This window comes from Colobus angolensis, unplaced genomic scaffold, assembly GCF_000951035.1.
Source record: "Colobus angolensis palliatus isolate OR3802 unplaced genomic scaffold, Cang.pa_1.0 Scaffold2, whole genome shotgun sequence".
NCBI lineage: Eukaryota > Metazoa > Chordata > Mammalia > Primates > Cercopithecidae > Colobus > Colobus angolensis.
The window spans coordinates 18,921,505-18,938,357 of record NW_012115154.1 but is presented as its reverse complement, the minus strand read 5'-3'; the positions used below and the strand labels follow the sequence as shown (position 1 = coordinate 18,938,357).

General features: G+C 58.2%; 1 protein-coding gene across 2 annotated transcripts in view; it reads left to right on the top strand.

Moving 5' to 3' along the window:
- Positions 1–10,912, top strand: part of KCNH2 (potassium channel, voltage gated eag related subfamily H, member 2) — a 13,252-nt gene extending 2,340 nt beyond the window's left edge. The window contains exons 1-11 of one of the 2 annotated variants that reach the window (XM_011941475.1): positions 1–430; positions 2,994–3,422; positions 4,001–4,388; positions 4,717–4,916; positions 5,418–5,670; positions 6,797–6,990; positions 7,304–7,403; positions 7,980–8,252; positions 8,362–8,548; positions 8,816–8,993; positions 10,359–10,912. In XM_011941475.1, the coding sequence (XP_011796865.1) occupies positions 323–430; positions 2,994–3,422; positions 4,001–4,388; positions 4,717–4,916; positions 5,418–5,670; positions 6,797–6,990; positions 7,304–7,403; positions 7,980–8,252; positions 8,362–8,548; positions 8,816–8,993; positions 10,359–10,508 (2,460 nt within the window). In that variant the 5' untranslated portion in view covers positions 1–322 and the 3' untranslated portion in view covers positions 10,509–10,912. The remainder of the gene's footprint in view (positions 431–2,993; positions 3,423–4,000; positions 4,389–4,716; positions 4,917–5,417; positions 5,671–6,796; positions 6,991–7,303; positions 7,404–7,979; positions 8,253–8,361; positions 8,549–8,815; positions 8,994–10,358) is intronic. The other variant, XM_011941474.1, reaches the window with a different exon arrangement.
- Positions 10,913–16,853: the final 5,941 nt, after the last annotated feature.

The following is a 16,853-nucleotide window of genomic DNA, read 5'->3' as shown; positions in this document are numbered from 1 at the left end:
GGCTGGAGGAGCCGAGGTTCCGAGTGCGGCCGCTACTGGGCTGGCGGGCGGGCAGAGCGCGGCACCCTGGCAGCAGGGCCCACACCACGGGGCCATGGGCAGTTCGAGCCAGGCAGACTGCTGTCCATGCTTACTGCCAGGGTGACCCCAGCCCCGGGGCCCAGCCCCAACCACCCTGGCTTCATGCCAGAGGCTGCCCTGGCTGCCAGTCGGCCAGCCTCGGGGGTGCAGCCTGGGCTGGGACTGCTGCTGGGGTGCAGGTGAGGCACTGGTCGGGCCCTCAGGCCCCAGGGCAGGCAGGCTGCAGGGTGCCAAGTCGTCCATGGCGGCCCCAGCTGGGAAGGCAAGCAGGACAGGGGCTCTGTGGCCCAGGGCCCAGAAAGGCCGGGTGAGGCGGGCAGTGCGCATCTCTAGCCTCGTGGCCCAGGAGGTAGGTGACACCCGGTCCTTCCTCTTCTTTTTGGGGCTGGGGCACTGAGACAGGTGGCTGGCCCGAGGGCTCTGGCTCCAGGTTGGGGAGAGGGCTGCTGGGAAGCAGGAGGCTTTGGGAGCCATGGGGCCTGGCCCTGCTCACCCGCGCTTGGCTCCTGCTCTCATTCCCTCCCAGGCTGGGCTTACATAGTTTCCCTTGCCGGGACTTCCCCTCCCCTGTGGCTGCCATGGCCCACAGTCCTAGAGCTCAAAATGCAAAGTGGGGAGATGACAGGAATGAGACGGATGCCCAGAGAGATGGTGGGGAGGCAGAGTGGGGAGAAGGAGCCCACGGGCAGGACCGTGAGAAGCCGGCAGGCAGCAGCTGGGCCTGGCATGGAGGCACTGGGGCTCCCTTGCTCTATGTGCTGGGGTTGGACCCGGTGGGCAAGGGAGGCTTGTGCTGTTGTGGGGAGTCGAGGAGGCTGGAATATGCGGAAGCCACTGTGTGGGTGGTGAGGGTGCGCTGGGCTGAGGCACCTGGCTCATCTCTTCATGGGCGGCCGACGCGTGGTGGCTGGGCCATGCACTACTCTGTTACCTCCTGGGAGCCATCCAGCAGCTCTCTTGTCAGAACCTGGGGTGGCCTTGGGCCAACAGTGGAGGAGGAGTGGGAGGTGGCTCAGGGCTGAGTCTGGGAATCCCATCCCTGCCCCTGCCGCCCCACACCTGAGCATTCTGCCTTGGCTCATATGCTCTTTCCAGCTGGGGGACAGGTACAGGTAGGTCTTCCCACCCACGGCTGAGGAGCCAGGGTTTGGCTTAAGCAAGCCAGCTTCAGTATTCTATAGGACAACAGGCTTGGGGGACAGACCTGGCCCAAGGCCATAGGTGAGCTGGTGGCTGAAGAGCTGGGACTGGCCCCTGTCAGGACGAGGTGTGCCCCGTGCACATGTGAGTTTGTGCCCTGGGGCAATGTTGCTCATGCTGTGTGCAGACTCGGGTAGGGTAGGGTCACTGCTGTTAGGGGTGGTCCTGACACCTCCGCCCAGAGGCTTGACCTCTCAGGCACAGAGAAGAGTCCTATCCAGGGGCAGCTACCTTCTTCGGCCCCCTTGTCAGCAGGGGCCTGGCTAGTTGTTATTTTTTTTTTTTTCCAGTCCCCACTTGATCACTGAAGGGCCACCCACCCATGGGCAATTGCTCTGCCTTAAGGAGCTGGGCACGCAGCAGGTAGAGTAGAAATGGAGCCTGGGAGCCTGTCCATGTGTTCCCTGCCTGCCCTAGGCCTCAGCTGCTCCTGCAGCCCATCTGGTACCTCTGGAGGCCCTGTGTCCACCCCAGGGTGGTCAGATCTTTAACTACGACCCGTCTTAACTTCTAGTTATTTCCTCTAAGGAAATGTTCTCCAAGCAGCGCCATCTGTGAAGGTGTCTTGGGCAAGCCCAGCTGGAGTATGAAGGAGTCTTTGGGACTCATCCACTATAGCCTCCCCAACCCAAAAGCCTGAGGCTGTGGGGGCCTGGGAGTTGGTGCTTCTGGGAGCAGGGCCAGCACCTCTGGAATTCATGGGGGCTGGGCAAGGCCTTGGGTTCAGCTGGCTGCCCAGGGATGGCAGGGAGAGCTTGGGGAGGGGGCTTTTGGGTTGAGCTGCATGTCTGAGAGAGGATTCTAGGGAGACCCAGAAGCTTCTGGGATTGTGGAGAGGCTGGCCGGAGCTCTTCTTAGTTTGCCTTGGGAGCAAGAGGGATGTGCGTGCTGTCACTGGGTCTGGATGGCCAGCCTGCCTCTGTCTGATGAGTGTGAGTGTGGAGGAGGCAGAGTGTGAGTGTGAGCTGGTACAGGGGCTGTGTGTGTCACTGCTGAGCAGTCCCTGTGTGCACATCCCTCTGTATAAGTTGGGTGCCATCTCCTCTCAGCTGGGCTAGGTCTTCTTTGTCCCTTTGTAAGAGGGTGGGAAGATGAGGACTGTGGGCTGTCCCTGACCTGTGTGGAGAGGGGTCTGAGGGAGCGAGGTATACAAGTGAAGGGGGGGAGTGTCTTGGTCTTTCCTCATCCTGGAAGGCCAAGGGACCCAAGACTGGTTGCCTGGTGTCCTCGGGCCTGTGGCATGAAGACAGGCTGGTTGGAACTGCAGTGACTACCAGTCAATGGATTGGGACTATGGCTCCTGGGGCCGCTGCCTAGGCTGGGAGCTATTGTCCTTGGAACCCTTTTTGGTCTGAGACTATGGCGTGTGTGGTTGGGGGTGTGGGCCAGTGTCTCCGGACAGTCACAGCGGCAGGTCTGCATCTGCATTGCCGGTGGGGAGCAGCACTGGGTGTTCCTGCTGAGTGTCCTGAATCAACGTCTGCCGGGAACTGTTGGAACTGTTTGGAGCCAGTCCTGTGCTGTGTGTCATTTTGGGAACCATGATGCCCAAACCTGGGGGTGGCCGTTTGCTGTGGTCGCTTGGCTGAGGGGTGGGCATTCTGATGGAAACATTTTTGGCCTTCTGCTTGGCCCCGGCAGAGATGTCATTGCTCCTGCCCCCGAGGTCCCGTGGCCTGCCTCACCCATGCTTCCGCCTTCCCCGCTTGCAGGTCCTGTCCCTGGGTGCCGACGTGCTGCCTGAGTACAAGCTGCAGGCACCGCGCATCCACCGCTGGACCATCCTGCATTACAGCCCCTTCAAGGCGGTGTGGGACTGGCTCATCCTGCTGCTGGTCATCTACACGGCCGTCTTCACACCCTACTCGGCTGCCTTCCTGCTGAAGGAGACGGAAGAAGGCCCGCCTGCTACCGAGTGTGGCTATGCCTGCCAGCCACTGGCCGTGGTGGACCTCATTGTGGACATCATGTTCATCGTGGACATTCTCATCAACTTCCGCACCACCTACGTCAATGCCAACGAGGAGGTGGTCAGCCACCCCGGCCGCATCGCTGTCCACTACTTCAAGGGCTGGTTCCTCATCGACATGGTGGCCGCCATCCCCTTCGACCTGCTCATCTTCGGCTCTGGCTCTGAGGAGGTGGGGTTAGCAAGGAGGCAGGTGGTGCGGGGAGAGGAGAGGCCAGGAAGGTGGTGGGAGGTAGTGGGGTGGAGAGGGTGGCGAGGAGGACAGAGAAAGAGAGAGAGAGAGAAAGAGAGAAAGACAGTGGGAGAGAGACATGGTAACAAGGCAGCTGCAGAGGCGTGGTGGGTACCCCAGCAAATCTATGCTCCTCCGCTCCATACAAGCTCCTCGCAGGTTGCAGAGGGCCACACAAGACACCTTTTTTTCTGTTTCATCCACCCCAAGGGGCCATTATTTTGTAGCTACACCAAAGTGCCCTAGAAGCTGGTGGGAGTGGGCAGGCACCCTAGAGTGATCACTGCACCTTTCAGTGCCCCTGTTTCCTCATCCGCACTATGGGGGCTGCCTCGGTCCCAAAGCTAGCACTAAGATTAATGAGACACATGTGCTGGGTCCAGCGTGGGCTTCAACTCTTAGGAGGAGGTTCTAGGGTGTCTTTGGGGATCTGACCTCTGATGCCTGCTCTGAGGGCCACAGCACGTCCCCTCCTCCCTTGCCCCGTCAACGGAATGTGCCCCTTCCCTGTCCCCCAGCTAATCGGACTGTTGAAGACTGCGCGGCTGCTGCGGCTGGTGCGCGTGGCGCGGAAGCTGGACCGCTACTCAGAGTACGGCGCGGCCGTGCTGTTCTTGCTCATGTGCACCTTCGCGCTCATCGCGCACTGGCTGGCCTGCATCTGGTACGCCATCGGCAACATGGAGCAGCCGCACATGGACTCCCGCATCGGCTGGCTGCACAACCTGGGTGACCAGATAGGCAAGCCCTACAACAGCAGCGGCCTGGGCGGCCCCTCCATCAAGGACAAGTATGTGACCGCTCTCTACTTCACCTTCAGCAGCCTCACCAGTGTGGGCTTTGGCAACGTCTCCCCCAACACCAACTCAGAGAAGATCTTCTCCATCTGCGTCATGCTCATTGGCTGTGAGTGTGCCCAGGGGCGGGTGGCAGGGAGAGCCCACGGTGGAGGAACCCAAGTTGGAGGAAACTGAGGCTGCTAGCCGGGTCAGAGTGAGGACCCTGGGACTTAGAGAGTCCAGGGGCCACCATCGTGACATAGTTTGGGGGCTGGGTCACCAGGGCGGGGACTACTGAAGGGTGGGGTGTGCTGGAATGCAGATGTACAAGGGCATCTTGTGGGCATGTCGATGCTGAGACTGAGACACTGACCTGGTGCAGGGCCTGAGCAGGGTCCCTGTGGGTGGGTGGGGTTCCCGCAGAGGCTGACAGCCCCACGTGCCCACGCCCCCAGCCCTCATGTACGCTAGCATCTTCGGCAACGTGTCGGCCATCATCCAGCGGCTGTACTCGGGCACAGCCCGCTACCACACACAGATGCTGCGGGTGCGGGAGTTCATCCGCTTCCACCAGATCCCCAACCCCCTGCGCCAGCGCCTCGAGGAGTACTTCCAGCACGCCTGGTCCTACACCAACGGCATCGACATGAACGCGGTGAGGCCACCAGGGCGTGGCCAGTGGGTGGCAGGCTGGGAAGAGTAGGGTGGCAGAGGGGAGCCTCTTGGCACAGCAAGCAAGTCTCAGGTGGTCACAGTCAGTAGTAAGAAGGACCCTGGAGGCATGTTGCCCCTTTTTGTCCGTGAGGAAACGGAAGCCCTTGGAACCCCTTCTCTGGAGAGCTCCCCTTTTGGGGTAGGAGCTATATATCACATAGGCGAAGGGGTTAAATCCTTACGACAGCCCAGGGCGGGAATGGTCTCTATGCCTTACAAATAAGAACACGGAGGTCTAGAGCCCAAGGTGCTCAGCCAGGGGTGCTGAAGCTGGAGTGGGGTTTCAGGTCCTTCCCAAGACACTGGGCCACCTGATGCTTCTGAGATCTCCCAGGCCTGGAGAATGAGATTTCCCTGACATGGAGGGGTGGGATGGTGGAGTGGAGTGTGGGTTGGGGGGTCCCAAGGGAGGGTGTGCTGAGCTGCCCCACCCCACCCCCAGGTACTGAAGGGCTTCCCTGAGTGCCTGCAGGCGGACATCTGCCTGCACCTGAACCGCTCACTGCTGCAGCACTGCAAACCCTTCCGAGGGGCCACCAAGGGCTGCCTTCGGGCCCTGGCCATGAAGTTCAAGACCACACATGCACCGCCAGGGGACACACTGGTGCACGCTGGGGACCTGCTCACCGCCCTGTACTTCATCTCCCGGGGCTCCATCGAGATCTTGCGGGGCGACGTCGTCGTGGCCATCCTGGGTATGGGGTGGGGGCGGGCACTGGCCTGGAAATGCCTCTGCAGCCTCGAGAGGTGTGAGCCCTCTGACTGTGCAGTCACTGGGGCTGTGGACCTGGGACTGCCTGCAGGGTCACTGGGCTCCTTTAATTCATCTGAACTCAGGCCCTTCAAGCGGGGCCATGAAGAGGAGCCCCATGTAGGGTGGGGCTGCTGAACTCTGGGGTTCCCACATTCTTCCCCTTCAGGATCCGCCACAGACAGACACTTTTTGCTTCCTTAAAGTAGGATCAAATCTAGATCCTCCAGCCTGGGCAGTAGAGGAAGAAATGCCAGCCTGGAAGCTGGGCATTTGCTTTCACTAAGGGCCGTGTGGTTCCCTGCAGCCTCATGCCCAGCCCCATGACATATCCAAAGCAAAGGGAGTCCTGCCCCCTCTGCCCACTTCCTTTCTACGCTGCCTGTGCACAGGGGGTGGGTTGTTGGTGTGTCTGGACACTGAGGACTTCCTCCCCTCTGCCTGTCCTTCCCTTGGCCCTGCGTGCCTCAGGGCAGATAGAGCAAACTCTTTCGACCATGGTTTATGGTAGGACATTTTAGATTTTGTTTCTCAGCTCTGTACAAACACAAATACACACTCCCACACAACTAAAATCAAAGTTTCACTACATAACACTGGGCCTTATTACATGCGGTACATTCTAGCATTTCTGTTCTGTGCTGTGCTCAGCAATACGAGTGTCAGTTCAATAAGCAAAAAAAAAAAAAAAAAAAAAATGCTGGTTTTGATTCACCACTGTGTTCTGATGTCTGGTTTGAAGAACATTGCTTACAAGGGTGCAGTGATTGGCTGAGAGGGTGTTTGGGACATGGGGTTTGTGGTAGTCCTGCTGGCTGGGTCTCATTTGCTGGGAGACCCTGGGCTCCTGGCCCCTTCTGCCGGCCCCTCTGGCACTGTCCTGCCTGCTAGGAGCTGAGGGAGGGTGGGCTGGCAAATTGCTTCCCTGGTTGTGTGGGTTGGGGGCCAGCTGGCAGGCGACCCAGCTGAGGGGACATGCTTTGCCTGGGGTGGGGATGCCAGGAGAAGGTGCCTGCTGCCTGGATGCCGCCCCCCGGGGCTGAGCTCCCTGTCCTCTCCATGGCCTCCAGGGAAGAATGACATCTTTGGGGAGCCTCTGAACCTGTATGCAAGGCCTGGCAAGTCGAACGGGGACGTGCGGGCCCTCACCTACTGTGACCTACACAAGATCCATCGGGACGACCTGCTGGAGGTGCTGGACATGTACCCTGAGTTCTCCGACCACTTCTGGTCCAGCCTGGAGATCACCTTCAACCTGCGAGATGTGAGTTGGCTGCCCTGAGCTGGACCCCATCCTCCTGCTTCCAGCTGTGTGGCTGCCCCTTTGCTGTGTGACTTTGAATGTGATGCTTCTCTGTCTCAGTTTCCCTGTTTGTCAAATGGTATCATGGAGCAGGCTATAAAAGTCCCAAACTCAGTCCTTGCCTGGCGCAGAGGTCACGCTGGGGGCAGGGAAGGGTTTCCCCAGAGCTGGGGCGCCCAGCCCTACTTTTTCTGTGTTAAGGAGGGAGCTTGGGGCCTGACGCTGGTGGGGCAGGAGAGTACCGAAAGGGCCCTGATACCGATTTTGGTTCCAGACCAACATGATCCCGGGCTCCCCTGGCAGTGCGGAGTTAGGAAGTGGCTTCAGTCGGCAACGCAAGCGCAAGCTGTCCTTCCGCAGGCGCACGGACAAGGGTGAGGCGGGGGAGGGGAGGAAAGGGGAGGGCGGGGCCAAGGTGAGGCTGGGAGCTGGAAGGCGGGGCGGGCCGTGTCTGCTTTACCCAGGCCTCAGACCTTCCCATCCCTTCCTCCAGTGTGCCCACTCCACACCCCAGCTGTCCAGATGCTGCCCATCTTTCAGGGCCCCTGCAGCTGTCACCTCCTCCAGGACGCCCTCTTCCACCCTCCAGGGCAAGCCTAGGGTTTTTGGACCTCACAGGGCTGTGGTCTCTGAGCGCTGCCCTGAATCGATGAGGAGGAAAGAACATAGGACAAAGGAGGGCCAGGGAGCCAACAACGGGGCTGAGGCCCCGCAGTCCCAGAGATCCCCCAACCCCCAAAGCACCATTACCGGTGCTTGGGCAGTCAGGGGGTCCTGGGAGTTCTTGGTCGGCTTGACAGTGGGTGCAAGATAGCAGAAGCAGCAACTGGGGAGAAACCAGGGCGTCCTGCCCAGTCCTCTTCCGGGCTCGCTCCTGTTCCCTCCTCCACCCTTGCCCCCTCCTCTCCGCTCCCCTCCCCTCTCTGAGGCCCGTTCTCTGTTTCCCACAGACACGGAGCAGCCAGGGGAGGTGTCGGCCTTGGGGCCGGGCCGGGCGGGGGCAGGGCCGAGTAGCCGGGGCCGGCCGGGGGGGCCATGGGGGGAGAGCCCGTCCAGTGGCCCCTCCAGCCCTGAGAGCAGTGAGGATGAGGGCCCAGGCCGCAGCTCCAGCCCCCTCCGCCTGGTGCCCTTCTCCAGCCCCAGGCCCCCCGGAGAGCCGCCGGGTGGGGAGCCCCTGATGGAGGACTGCGAGAAGAGCAGCGACACTTGCAACCCCCTGTCAGGTACTCCAGGCGCCGGCAAGGGAGGACCTGGATGGTGGGCGAGGGAGGACCGGGTGGGGCAGTGGCGGGGCGTCTGCCCTGCTCACCCGGCTCTGCTTTCCGGCTGCAGGCGCTTTCTCGGGAGTGTCCAACATTTTCAGCTTCTGGGGGGACAATCGGGGCCGCCAGTACCAGGAGCTCCCTCGATGCCCCGCCCCCACCCCCAGCCTCCTCAACATCCCCCTCTCCAGCCCGGGTCGGCGGCCCCGGGGTGACGTGGAGAGCAGGCTGGACGCCCTCCAGCGCCAGCTCAACAGGTGAGGGAGTGCAGGTGGGGTGTGGGGGCATGCCCTGGAGTCTGGTCCAGCTCCTGGCGGCAGTGTCTGGTAGAGGGAGAGGGCCTGTCTATGCGTGCAGCAGCTGGATCCCCTCCTTCCATTCCCAGCCAAACTGGGGGCTGCCGCACCTCTAGCGCAGAGGGCCTGGGTTGACCAGCTGCCCCTCCCCCCTCCTCTTCCCCACTCCCGGCGGAGGCTGTCACTGGTGTCCCCACTTCCCTGAGCATCCCCTGCTTCCTGCCCCAGGCTGGAGACCCGGCTAAGTGCAGACATGGCCACTGTCCTGCAGCTGCTACAGAGGCAGATGACGCTGGTCCCGCCCGCCTACAGTGCTGTGACCACCCCGGGGCCTGGCCCCACTTCCACATCCCCACTGTTGCCCGTCAGCCCCCTCCCCACCCTCACCTTGGACTCGCTTTCTCAGGTAAGCTCCAGCCCTGCTTCCTCGATGTACCCCTACCCACTTGTTCCCTGATTCCAGCCCAAACCTGCTTTGCTGCCTTTCTACTGGGCTCTGTGGCCCAGCCTCCCTGAACTTTGTCCTGCCCTCCTCCCATCCCTGTTCTCCTGGAGGAAGGCTGCCTCGGGAGCTGCAGGCTCAGGGTAGGGCAGGAGAGTCCCCCGTCCAAAGCCCCTAGACAGCTGGGTGCAGGGAACCTGTAGGCTAAGTGGCCCGCAGCTTCATTCCCCTAGTGTCCACAGCCTCCACCACTAGACCCCTGAGCATCACCTGAAGAGCCAGCTCCAACTGTGGCGCCTGTGTCACGGCCATGGGTGCTCTCCAAGGAGAACTGACTGAACCTGAGGCCTGGAGGTGGAGGCTGCATGCCAGAAGGTCTAGAGACAGGGTCCGGGGCCCCTTCTGTGAGCGACACTCCCTGGTCTCACTCTCCTGCCCATCTTTGCCTTTGGCACTGGCTGTCACAGGGTCATCTTGAGGGTGCCTGGCATTTCCCAGGGTGTAGAGGTCAAGCCTCCAGGGGAGGACTTCCTGGGCCTGCTTTGCCCCCTCTGTTAGAGATGGGCCTGGGTTGCCCCTTGTCCTCTCGCGGGTGGACCTGCATGTTCCTGGCCTCTGCAGGATGGCGGTGTCTGTGCCACCCTCTGTGTCCATGGGGACTCCTCTGGCTGCCAGAGGCGGCCTGGGATCTGCGCCCTCCCCCCTTCCCTTGGCATCCGCTACCCCCTCCCATATGCTGCCTGCTCCTGTTTGCAGACACCAGGGCCCACGTCAGCAAATGTGCCAGTCTCCCTTCACAGCCGCCCCCGCAGAGCTCTCACCAGCAGACGCTCAGCACCCACAAACCCCTCCCGCCTGCCCCAGCCCTCTCCCTGGCCTTCAGATGCCTGGCCGTCAGCCTGCCTCTGTTTCTAGGTCTCCAAGTTCTTTCTGGATTGCAGGAAAGAATCTTGTCTCTTTTTCTGTCCCAGCTTCTGTCCCAACACAGAGACTGCTTATTCCAGGTTGGGTTGGGCTCAGCGGCCACCTATCCTCAGGAAGAGACAAGGGCCTAGGGCTTTCCCTGCTCCCAGCTCTCTCATTTGGCTCCTGCTCTTGGAGAGTGCCTTTCTCTACTTCCCACCTTGGTGCCTTCCCTTGGTGGCCCCTGTCCTGCTCTCACTACCTTGGCTCTTCTCCTTGTCCCCTCCAGCTTCTCTGCCCACCTGACTCTCCGCTCGGCCCTCCTATCCTCCTGTCCAATCTCTGTCCCCAGCTTCTCTTGCCCCTTTCCCTCCCATTCCTCCTCCTCCATAGCCTCTTCGCCTGCCCATGCTGTGTGTATTGCAGGTTTCCCAGTTCATGGCGTGTGAGGAGCTGCCCCCGGGGGCCCCAGAGCTCCCCCAAGATGGCCCCACGCGACGCCTCTCCCTGCCGGGCCAGCTGGGGGCCCTCACTTCCCAGCCCCTGCACAGACACGGCTCGGACCCGGGCAGTTAGTGGGGCTGCCCAGTGTGGACACATGGCTCACCCAGGGATCAAGGCACTGCTGGGCCGCTCCCCTTGGAGGCCCTGCTCAGGAGGCCCTGACCGTGGAAGGGGAGAGGAACTCGAAGGCACAGCTCCTCCCCCAGCCCTTGGGACCATCTTCTCCTACAGTCCCCTGGGCCCCAGTGAGAGGGGCAGGGGCAGGGCCGGCAGTAGGTGGGGCCTGTGGTCCCCCCACTGCCCTGAGGGCATTAGCTGGTCTAACTGCCCGGAGGCACCCGGCCCTGGGCCTTAGGCACCTCAAGGACTTTTCTGCTATTTACTGCTCTTATTGTTAAGGATAATAATTAAGGATCATATGAATAATTAATGAAGATGCTGATGACTATGAATAATAAATAATTATCCTGAAGAGACTCCAGTGGTGCTGGGAGGGTGTAACTGTTACTTGCTGTATCCTGTGTTCATGTCTGGACATGTATGGGTGTGCCTGCGCAGGAATCTGGGTCTGTCTGCATGCCCAGGCCCACAGGGCTGCCCCTATATCTAGGTCTGGGTGTGTGCAATGGGGGTGCTCCCTGGGGGCTGACACAGGTCATCTCCAGGGAGACAGAATCTTGTCTCTGTAGGGCCCTGGATTCAAGATAACAACCCCCTGGACCACATGCATTTAGAGGCAGTCCTAATGGGACACTGACCTGGCATCTAGCCCTTGAGGGCCATGTGCCTCTGCTGGGCAGGGCACCCTGGCTCCCACAGCAGGCTTCACACTGACTGTGGAAGCAGCCCTGCACTTGTCTCCCTCACCCGGTTCCTGAGCTCATGTTGACCCTAACCTGAAATTGGTCTGAGTCCTGGCCCCACCCCCACCCACAACTTAGCCTTATCTTGTCCAATACAACTGGGCCCTGGCCACACTAGTGACCCCAGCCCTGACCAGAGCTCACTTGATGTCTGGCTGCAAATGGACCTCACTTGTATCACCTTGATCCCCTGTGATCCTGGATCTCAAGAGGAGCTTCCTGACGAGGGTACAACCTTCAGGGTGACTCATTCCCATGACTGGGGAGCAAGGCAAGGCAGACATCTTGGGGACAGTGAAGGGTATGTGTGCAAGTGCCTGCTTGTGCCTGTGTGTGTGTACGTGTGTGCGTGTGTGTGTGTGCATGTGCTGCTGGGCTTGTGAGGACACACAACCCTCAGAGGAATGTGGTGCAATGACCGCGGCTGGTGTGGAGAGCCAATGGGCGTCAGGCAGGCTGTGCCCAGCCAGGCCGGTTTGCAGGCGGGGAGCTGCCAAAGGCCTCCAGAGACCTCAGAGCAGCTTCTCGCTGAGTCCTCAAAACCTCTGGAGGTGGATTTGTTGACTGTTTTAAAGATAACTATGCCGTTCTCACTGCCCATGCCTGGGTGGGGCAGGTGTTGGTCTCTGAGCAGCCTGGAAGGTTCCCTGTGCCCGGAGCAGGGAGGAGAGAAGGAAGGGATCTCCCCCTTTCCAGGGCCTGGGAGAGACAGGGAGAAGGAAGAGATCCACACACAGGTCAGAGGGGAAGAGGGTTGACAGGCATGCCAGGCAGAAAAGACAGGTTTGTGCATCAGCATCTGTCCCACGCATGTACACACATACACATGCGCATCAGGATCTGTCCCACACATGTACACACATGCACATGTGAGTGTGAGCTTGCTTCTGCTCATGGTTTGAAAGTTTAACACAGGCCTTCCTGGTTGATGTGACTGTCACTGCAGGTGGGGGTCTAGCTGGCGTGGCCTAGATTTGGTGTCAATGGGGTGTGGCTCTGCTTATGGACTCTGGAGCCCAGGGCAGGAGACAGACCCAGGCAGCGGCTTATGGGGAGCAGCGAAGGTACACACAAAACTCAATGCTCTTCGCATGCTGGACTGTAAGCTGAGCCAAGTGCTTGCTCCCTGGTGCTGTCTCATCCTTGTCATGGTCTGCCCTTGTCCTTAGAGTGCCTTCATCCTGGGAGTCTGCCTGATGCCCACTACTCCGTATCCAGCAGCCGGACTGGGTGTTGGGGGCACAGAGAGGACAGGAAGAAAGGGCCTTTGCCTCCCTCCTGGCTTTGTAGCAGAGGTGCCACTGGTTATTTCTTTGCGGTACCATGCCAGCACTGTGGTCAGCTGCCTTCCCCTAGGTGAGGGCCCTGCCTGGGCATTGGCGTCTGGTGTGGATTTTGGTGCTCCTGAAGAGTGAATGCGTGTGTGGGAGTGTGCATGTGCCTGCGCTCGGGATGGGGTCTGGGCCCAGCAGAGGGCAACCTGTCCATGCTGGTCCTCGATAAAAATACAGAGGTGACCCAAAGTCAGTTGTTCAGTCTGGATGGGCCAGGCTGTCCAGATGCTCCTTGCCAAGTCCCTGCCAGGACTCCCCTGCCAAGGCTGGAGAGTGGGTGAGGAGCAGTCACAGTGGCTGCATTTGCCAGGTGGTCCCTGGGTCCGGTCTGCAGCTGGGTGCTCTGCCCTTGTGTCCTGAACCCCTACTCTAGCAGAGGGCATGTTAGCATCCACATGAGGACAGTCATTTTCTGGCTGGTCTGGTGACTGGCTGGAGGTTGCATCCCTAGTTGGTGGCAGGTGCGTCTGACTTCAGATTCTCCCCACCCATCCTCCGGCCTGCACTGTCCAGCCACAGGCAGCCCTGCTCCCTGGCTCCACCCCTCACTTGAGCTCCCAGAGCGACAGGAAGTTTGGTGGTGAGGACAAGGGCAAGCTGTGGTGGTGCAGTCCCTCCCCTCCTGCAGGGCTGGGCACCTGGCTGTTAAGGGCCTGTCATCTAGGGCTGAGGGTTTTCCCAAACCAAGAGAGCCAGAGGGTGGGATGGGAGCTGGAGGGGCTGTGGCAGGAGAGGAAGGGATCTATGCAGTTGTCAACACCTGGTGGAAGCCTGGCGCAGGGTTCCAAGCTGGAGTCTCGTTAGGGGCTGGGAGCAGAAATGGAAGGGGGAGGGCGGCGCCGCCTCTCTTGCCTCCACCTCCATGCTCAGAGCTCCAGGCGTGGAGGGATGCCCAGCCTGCCTGTCCAGGTGCAAGCTGGTCTCCAGCACCTGTCCTTACCTGAGATCTCATCCCCGCTCAGCCGGGCAGTGGCAGCTCTCACATTTCATTGACAAATAACAGCAATGGATATTTCCTGAGCATGCCCTTTGCGGCAAGCATTATTCCAGCCACCTGAAACCAAAGCCCCAGAGACTGAGTGACTCGCCCAAGCATGCCCCGCTCCTCAGAGTGGAGCTGGAATGTGAGCCCAGGTGGTCTGAGTCATACGCCTGCTGGTCCTGAAGGGACAGATGGGACTTCTCCCCACTGCCTGAAGGACAAAGCCCTCCATGCCCATTTTGCACAGTGGTTCTCATCTTTCTTTCTAGACTCACCTGCCCTCTCCCCTCCCTGCCGTGTGCCCTGTGCCGCAGCCATGCGATCTTCCGTCCTGTTAACCATGTTCTTGCATCTGTCCATCTTGCCCTCTTCTTGTGATGCAGACCCCTTCATCCTTGGTGTGGAGAGACCCTTCTATCTTCCCAGTCCTAGCATGGACGTTGCTGATCCTGAGGCCTTCTGCAGGCTTCTCAGCCAGTTGCGGCACTCACTGGCACCTGTGTTAGGGGCTCCCCACATCCTGCCTGCTTGCTTGTCTGTCCTTTATAAAAGGGAAGGGCTGAATGCTGGTCAACTTTTCGTCTCTTCCCACCCAGCATCTAGCATAGTGCCCAGCACCTGATGTGGCCATTAGGAAGCCCACAAGACCCCATGTTTGAGATTTTGCACAGACAAGGGAGATGTCTTCTGGACAGAGTTGGCTGGGCCAAAATTTGCTTCTGTCCCCGGAGGTCGCTTTCTTCCCAAAGGCTTGGCCTCCGGATTGTGGCTGCCTCCCCTGCCTGCCTCCCCAGGGAGCGTAAGCCCCACTCCTTCACTGGCAATGTGGCTACAAATGCTTGTATTTTTTTTTTTTCACTTTAGCACAACCAAGGTAAATATTAAATATTTGAAAGAGAATGACGGGAGCAGTGGGGAGGACAAACCAGAGTCTTGGGCCAACAGCCTCAAGACCATTCATTTTGTAGAATGAATGTTGGTGCCTGTCCGTGGCTGCCCCTGTCTGGAGGCTTGTGGGCCCCATCCTGTTCCCATGCTCTGGGATACCTCCGAGGTGGAGCTGGGGATACCTTTTTTTGCAGGGGGGGTTTACTCCCAGTTTCCAGTTTCCAGGTGGCCTCTGAGTGGAGGCCTCCAGCTCACCGTCTTCTGAGTGGCTGTTCATTTGTCCTTCGATGGTCAAGGCTGAGGGAGGTTACACTGAGGGCTTTGCAGTTCCAGATTCAGGTCTGTGGGATCTACCTTTTCCCCTGGTGGTGGACAGTCTTCTGGAAACTGAAACCTGGTTGAACTTGCTTTTCAGTGAGAGCTTACACTGCTGTAGGAAGAGGTATTTCCTTGTAGGAGTCCTGGCAGCTTGACAGCACAAGGACCATAAGAGGACACATGTGGTGCGTTAGTTTCTCTCAAGGGCTCAATGATGTCGAAATAAATGGAAAATGCAGGGCCTTCCAAAGTGACTGTTTTGAGATATTTTAAGATAATTGTATATCATTAGAGTGGTTAGTGTGAAAATTGATTTAGTAAAAGATTAAATAGTAATCATTTTCTTAAAGCTGCATATATACATGGTATTAAGCGATAAAAACTCAATTTAAGGCTGGATGCGGTGGCTCACGCCTGTAATCCCAGCACTTTTGGGGGCCTGAGGCAGGTGCACTGCTTGAGATTAGGAGTTGGAGACCAACCTGGGCAACATGGCAAAACCCTGTCTCTACAAAAACATACAAAATTTAGCCAGCATGATGGCACGCACCTGTAGTCCCAGCTACTCGGAGGCTGAAGTGGGAGCCTGGGAGGCAGAGGCGGAGGTTTCAGTGAGCTGAGATCGCACCACTGCACTCTAGACTGGGCAACAGAGCCAGAACCTGTCTAAAAAAAACCCAACCCTCCCACCTCCAAAATTCAGTTTATCTTGATCTTCTTATTACAGTAGCATTTTAAAGAAGGTGCTTCTTAATCACTTTGAATTACTAAACATCCAAGTACAATTCAAGTTTTTTTTTTTTGGTGATTGTTAACTTTTGTCTTCCAAAAAAAAAAAAAAAGAATGCATTCTGAGGCATTTGTTTAAATAATTAGCTTCATTATTTTATATTAATAATCACACCTTATAAGTGAGTTGGAAGTCTGCAAGAGACATTGCTAAGAAACCAGAGCAGAAGAATTTAGCATGATCCTCTTACCATTATTTTAAAATTAGCAATAGCATAAGGTCTGGCTGCAAAAGACTTAGATGCTAACTGGCAAGAAAATCAGTCATTAGGGAAACAGTCTGGAGAGGCCTCTCACAGCAACACAACCATATGTGACAGCTCCGCTTCCCCTTTCTGCTCTACCAGGTGATGGCGGCCAGATACTCAGTTGGAACTTGCTGATTAGGGACACCAGGAAGGTCAAATCAGGGTGGTCTCCTGGTCTTAAGCACCCCAGGTGGAATGGTAGTCTTAGCAGAGGGACTTTATTTAATGTCAAGTTGCCTTGGGTGCCCTGGGATTATGACTCTTCCACTGGGAAATTTGGCTTTCTGTGGGGCTCTAAGTGACCTTAGGGAAGAGTTATTCTTGGGCTGGAGAAAGGAGCTTGGAGGAATGAGGATTAGGCGACATGGCAATGAGTGAAGGGACTCAGCTGTCCTCCATCCTCTGGCCCTGGGGGAGCTTTTTCTTTCAGATACTGAGAAATGGGTTGAGCCCATGTGCCTAGTGCCACCCCAAGCCTCTGGGGATGCCTGAGGGGCAGGGGTGAGGCTTATGTTCTGAGTTAAGGCACCTGAGACATTGGAGTCAACAGGCACTGGCTCCTAAGCATGCAGCTGGTTCCTGTGCCTGGGAGGATTGCTTTAGCTCAGGAGTTCAAGACTAGCCTGGGCAACAGACTCTTAAAAAATTTTAAAAATTAGCTGGGCATTGTGGCATGTGCCTGTAATCCCAGCTACTTGGGAGGCAAAGGCAGGAGGATTCCTTGAGCTTAGAAAGTTGAGGCTGCGGTGAGCCATGATTGCCCCACTGCACTCCAGCCTGGGCAACAGAGCAAAATACCCTGTCTCCAAAAAGAAAAAAAAAGTGGAGGGCCATTGTGAGCACTGGGGAAGTTACTTCACGATACAGGCTAGAAAACAACTTAAAATATGATCCCAGACCTTCAAGCCCTAAGTTCTTGGCCACCCTGTCAGTGCCATCCTCACTGGTGACCTTTTTCCTAGTCCTCCCACAGCCATTGGGATTTTATTCAGATG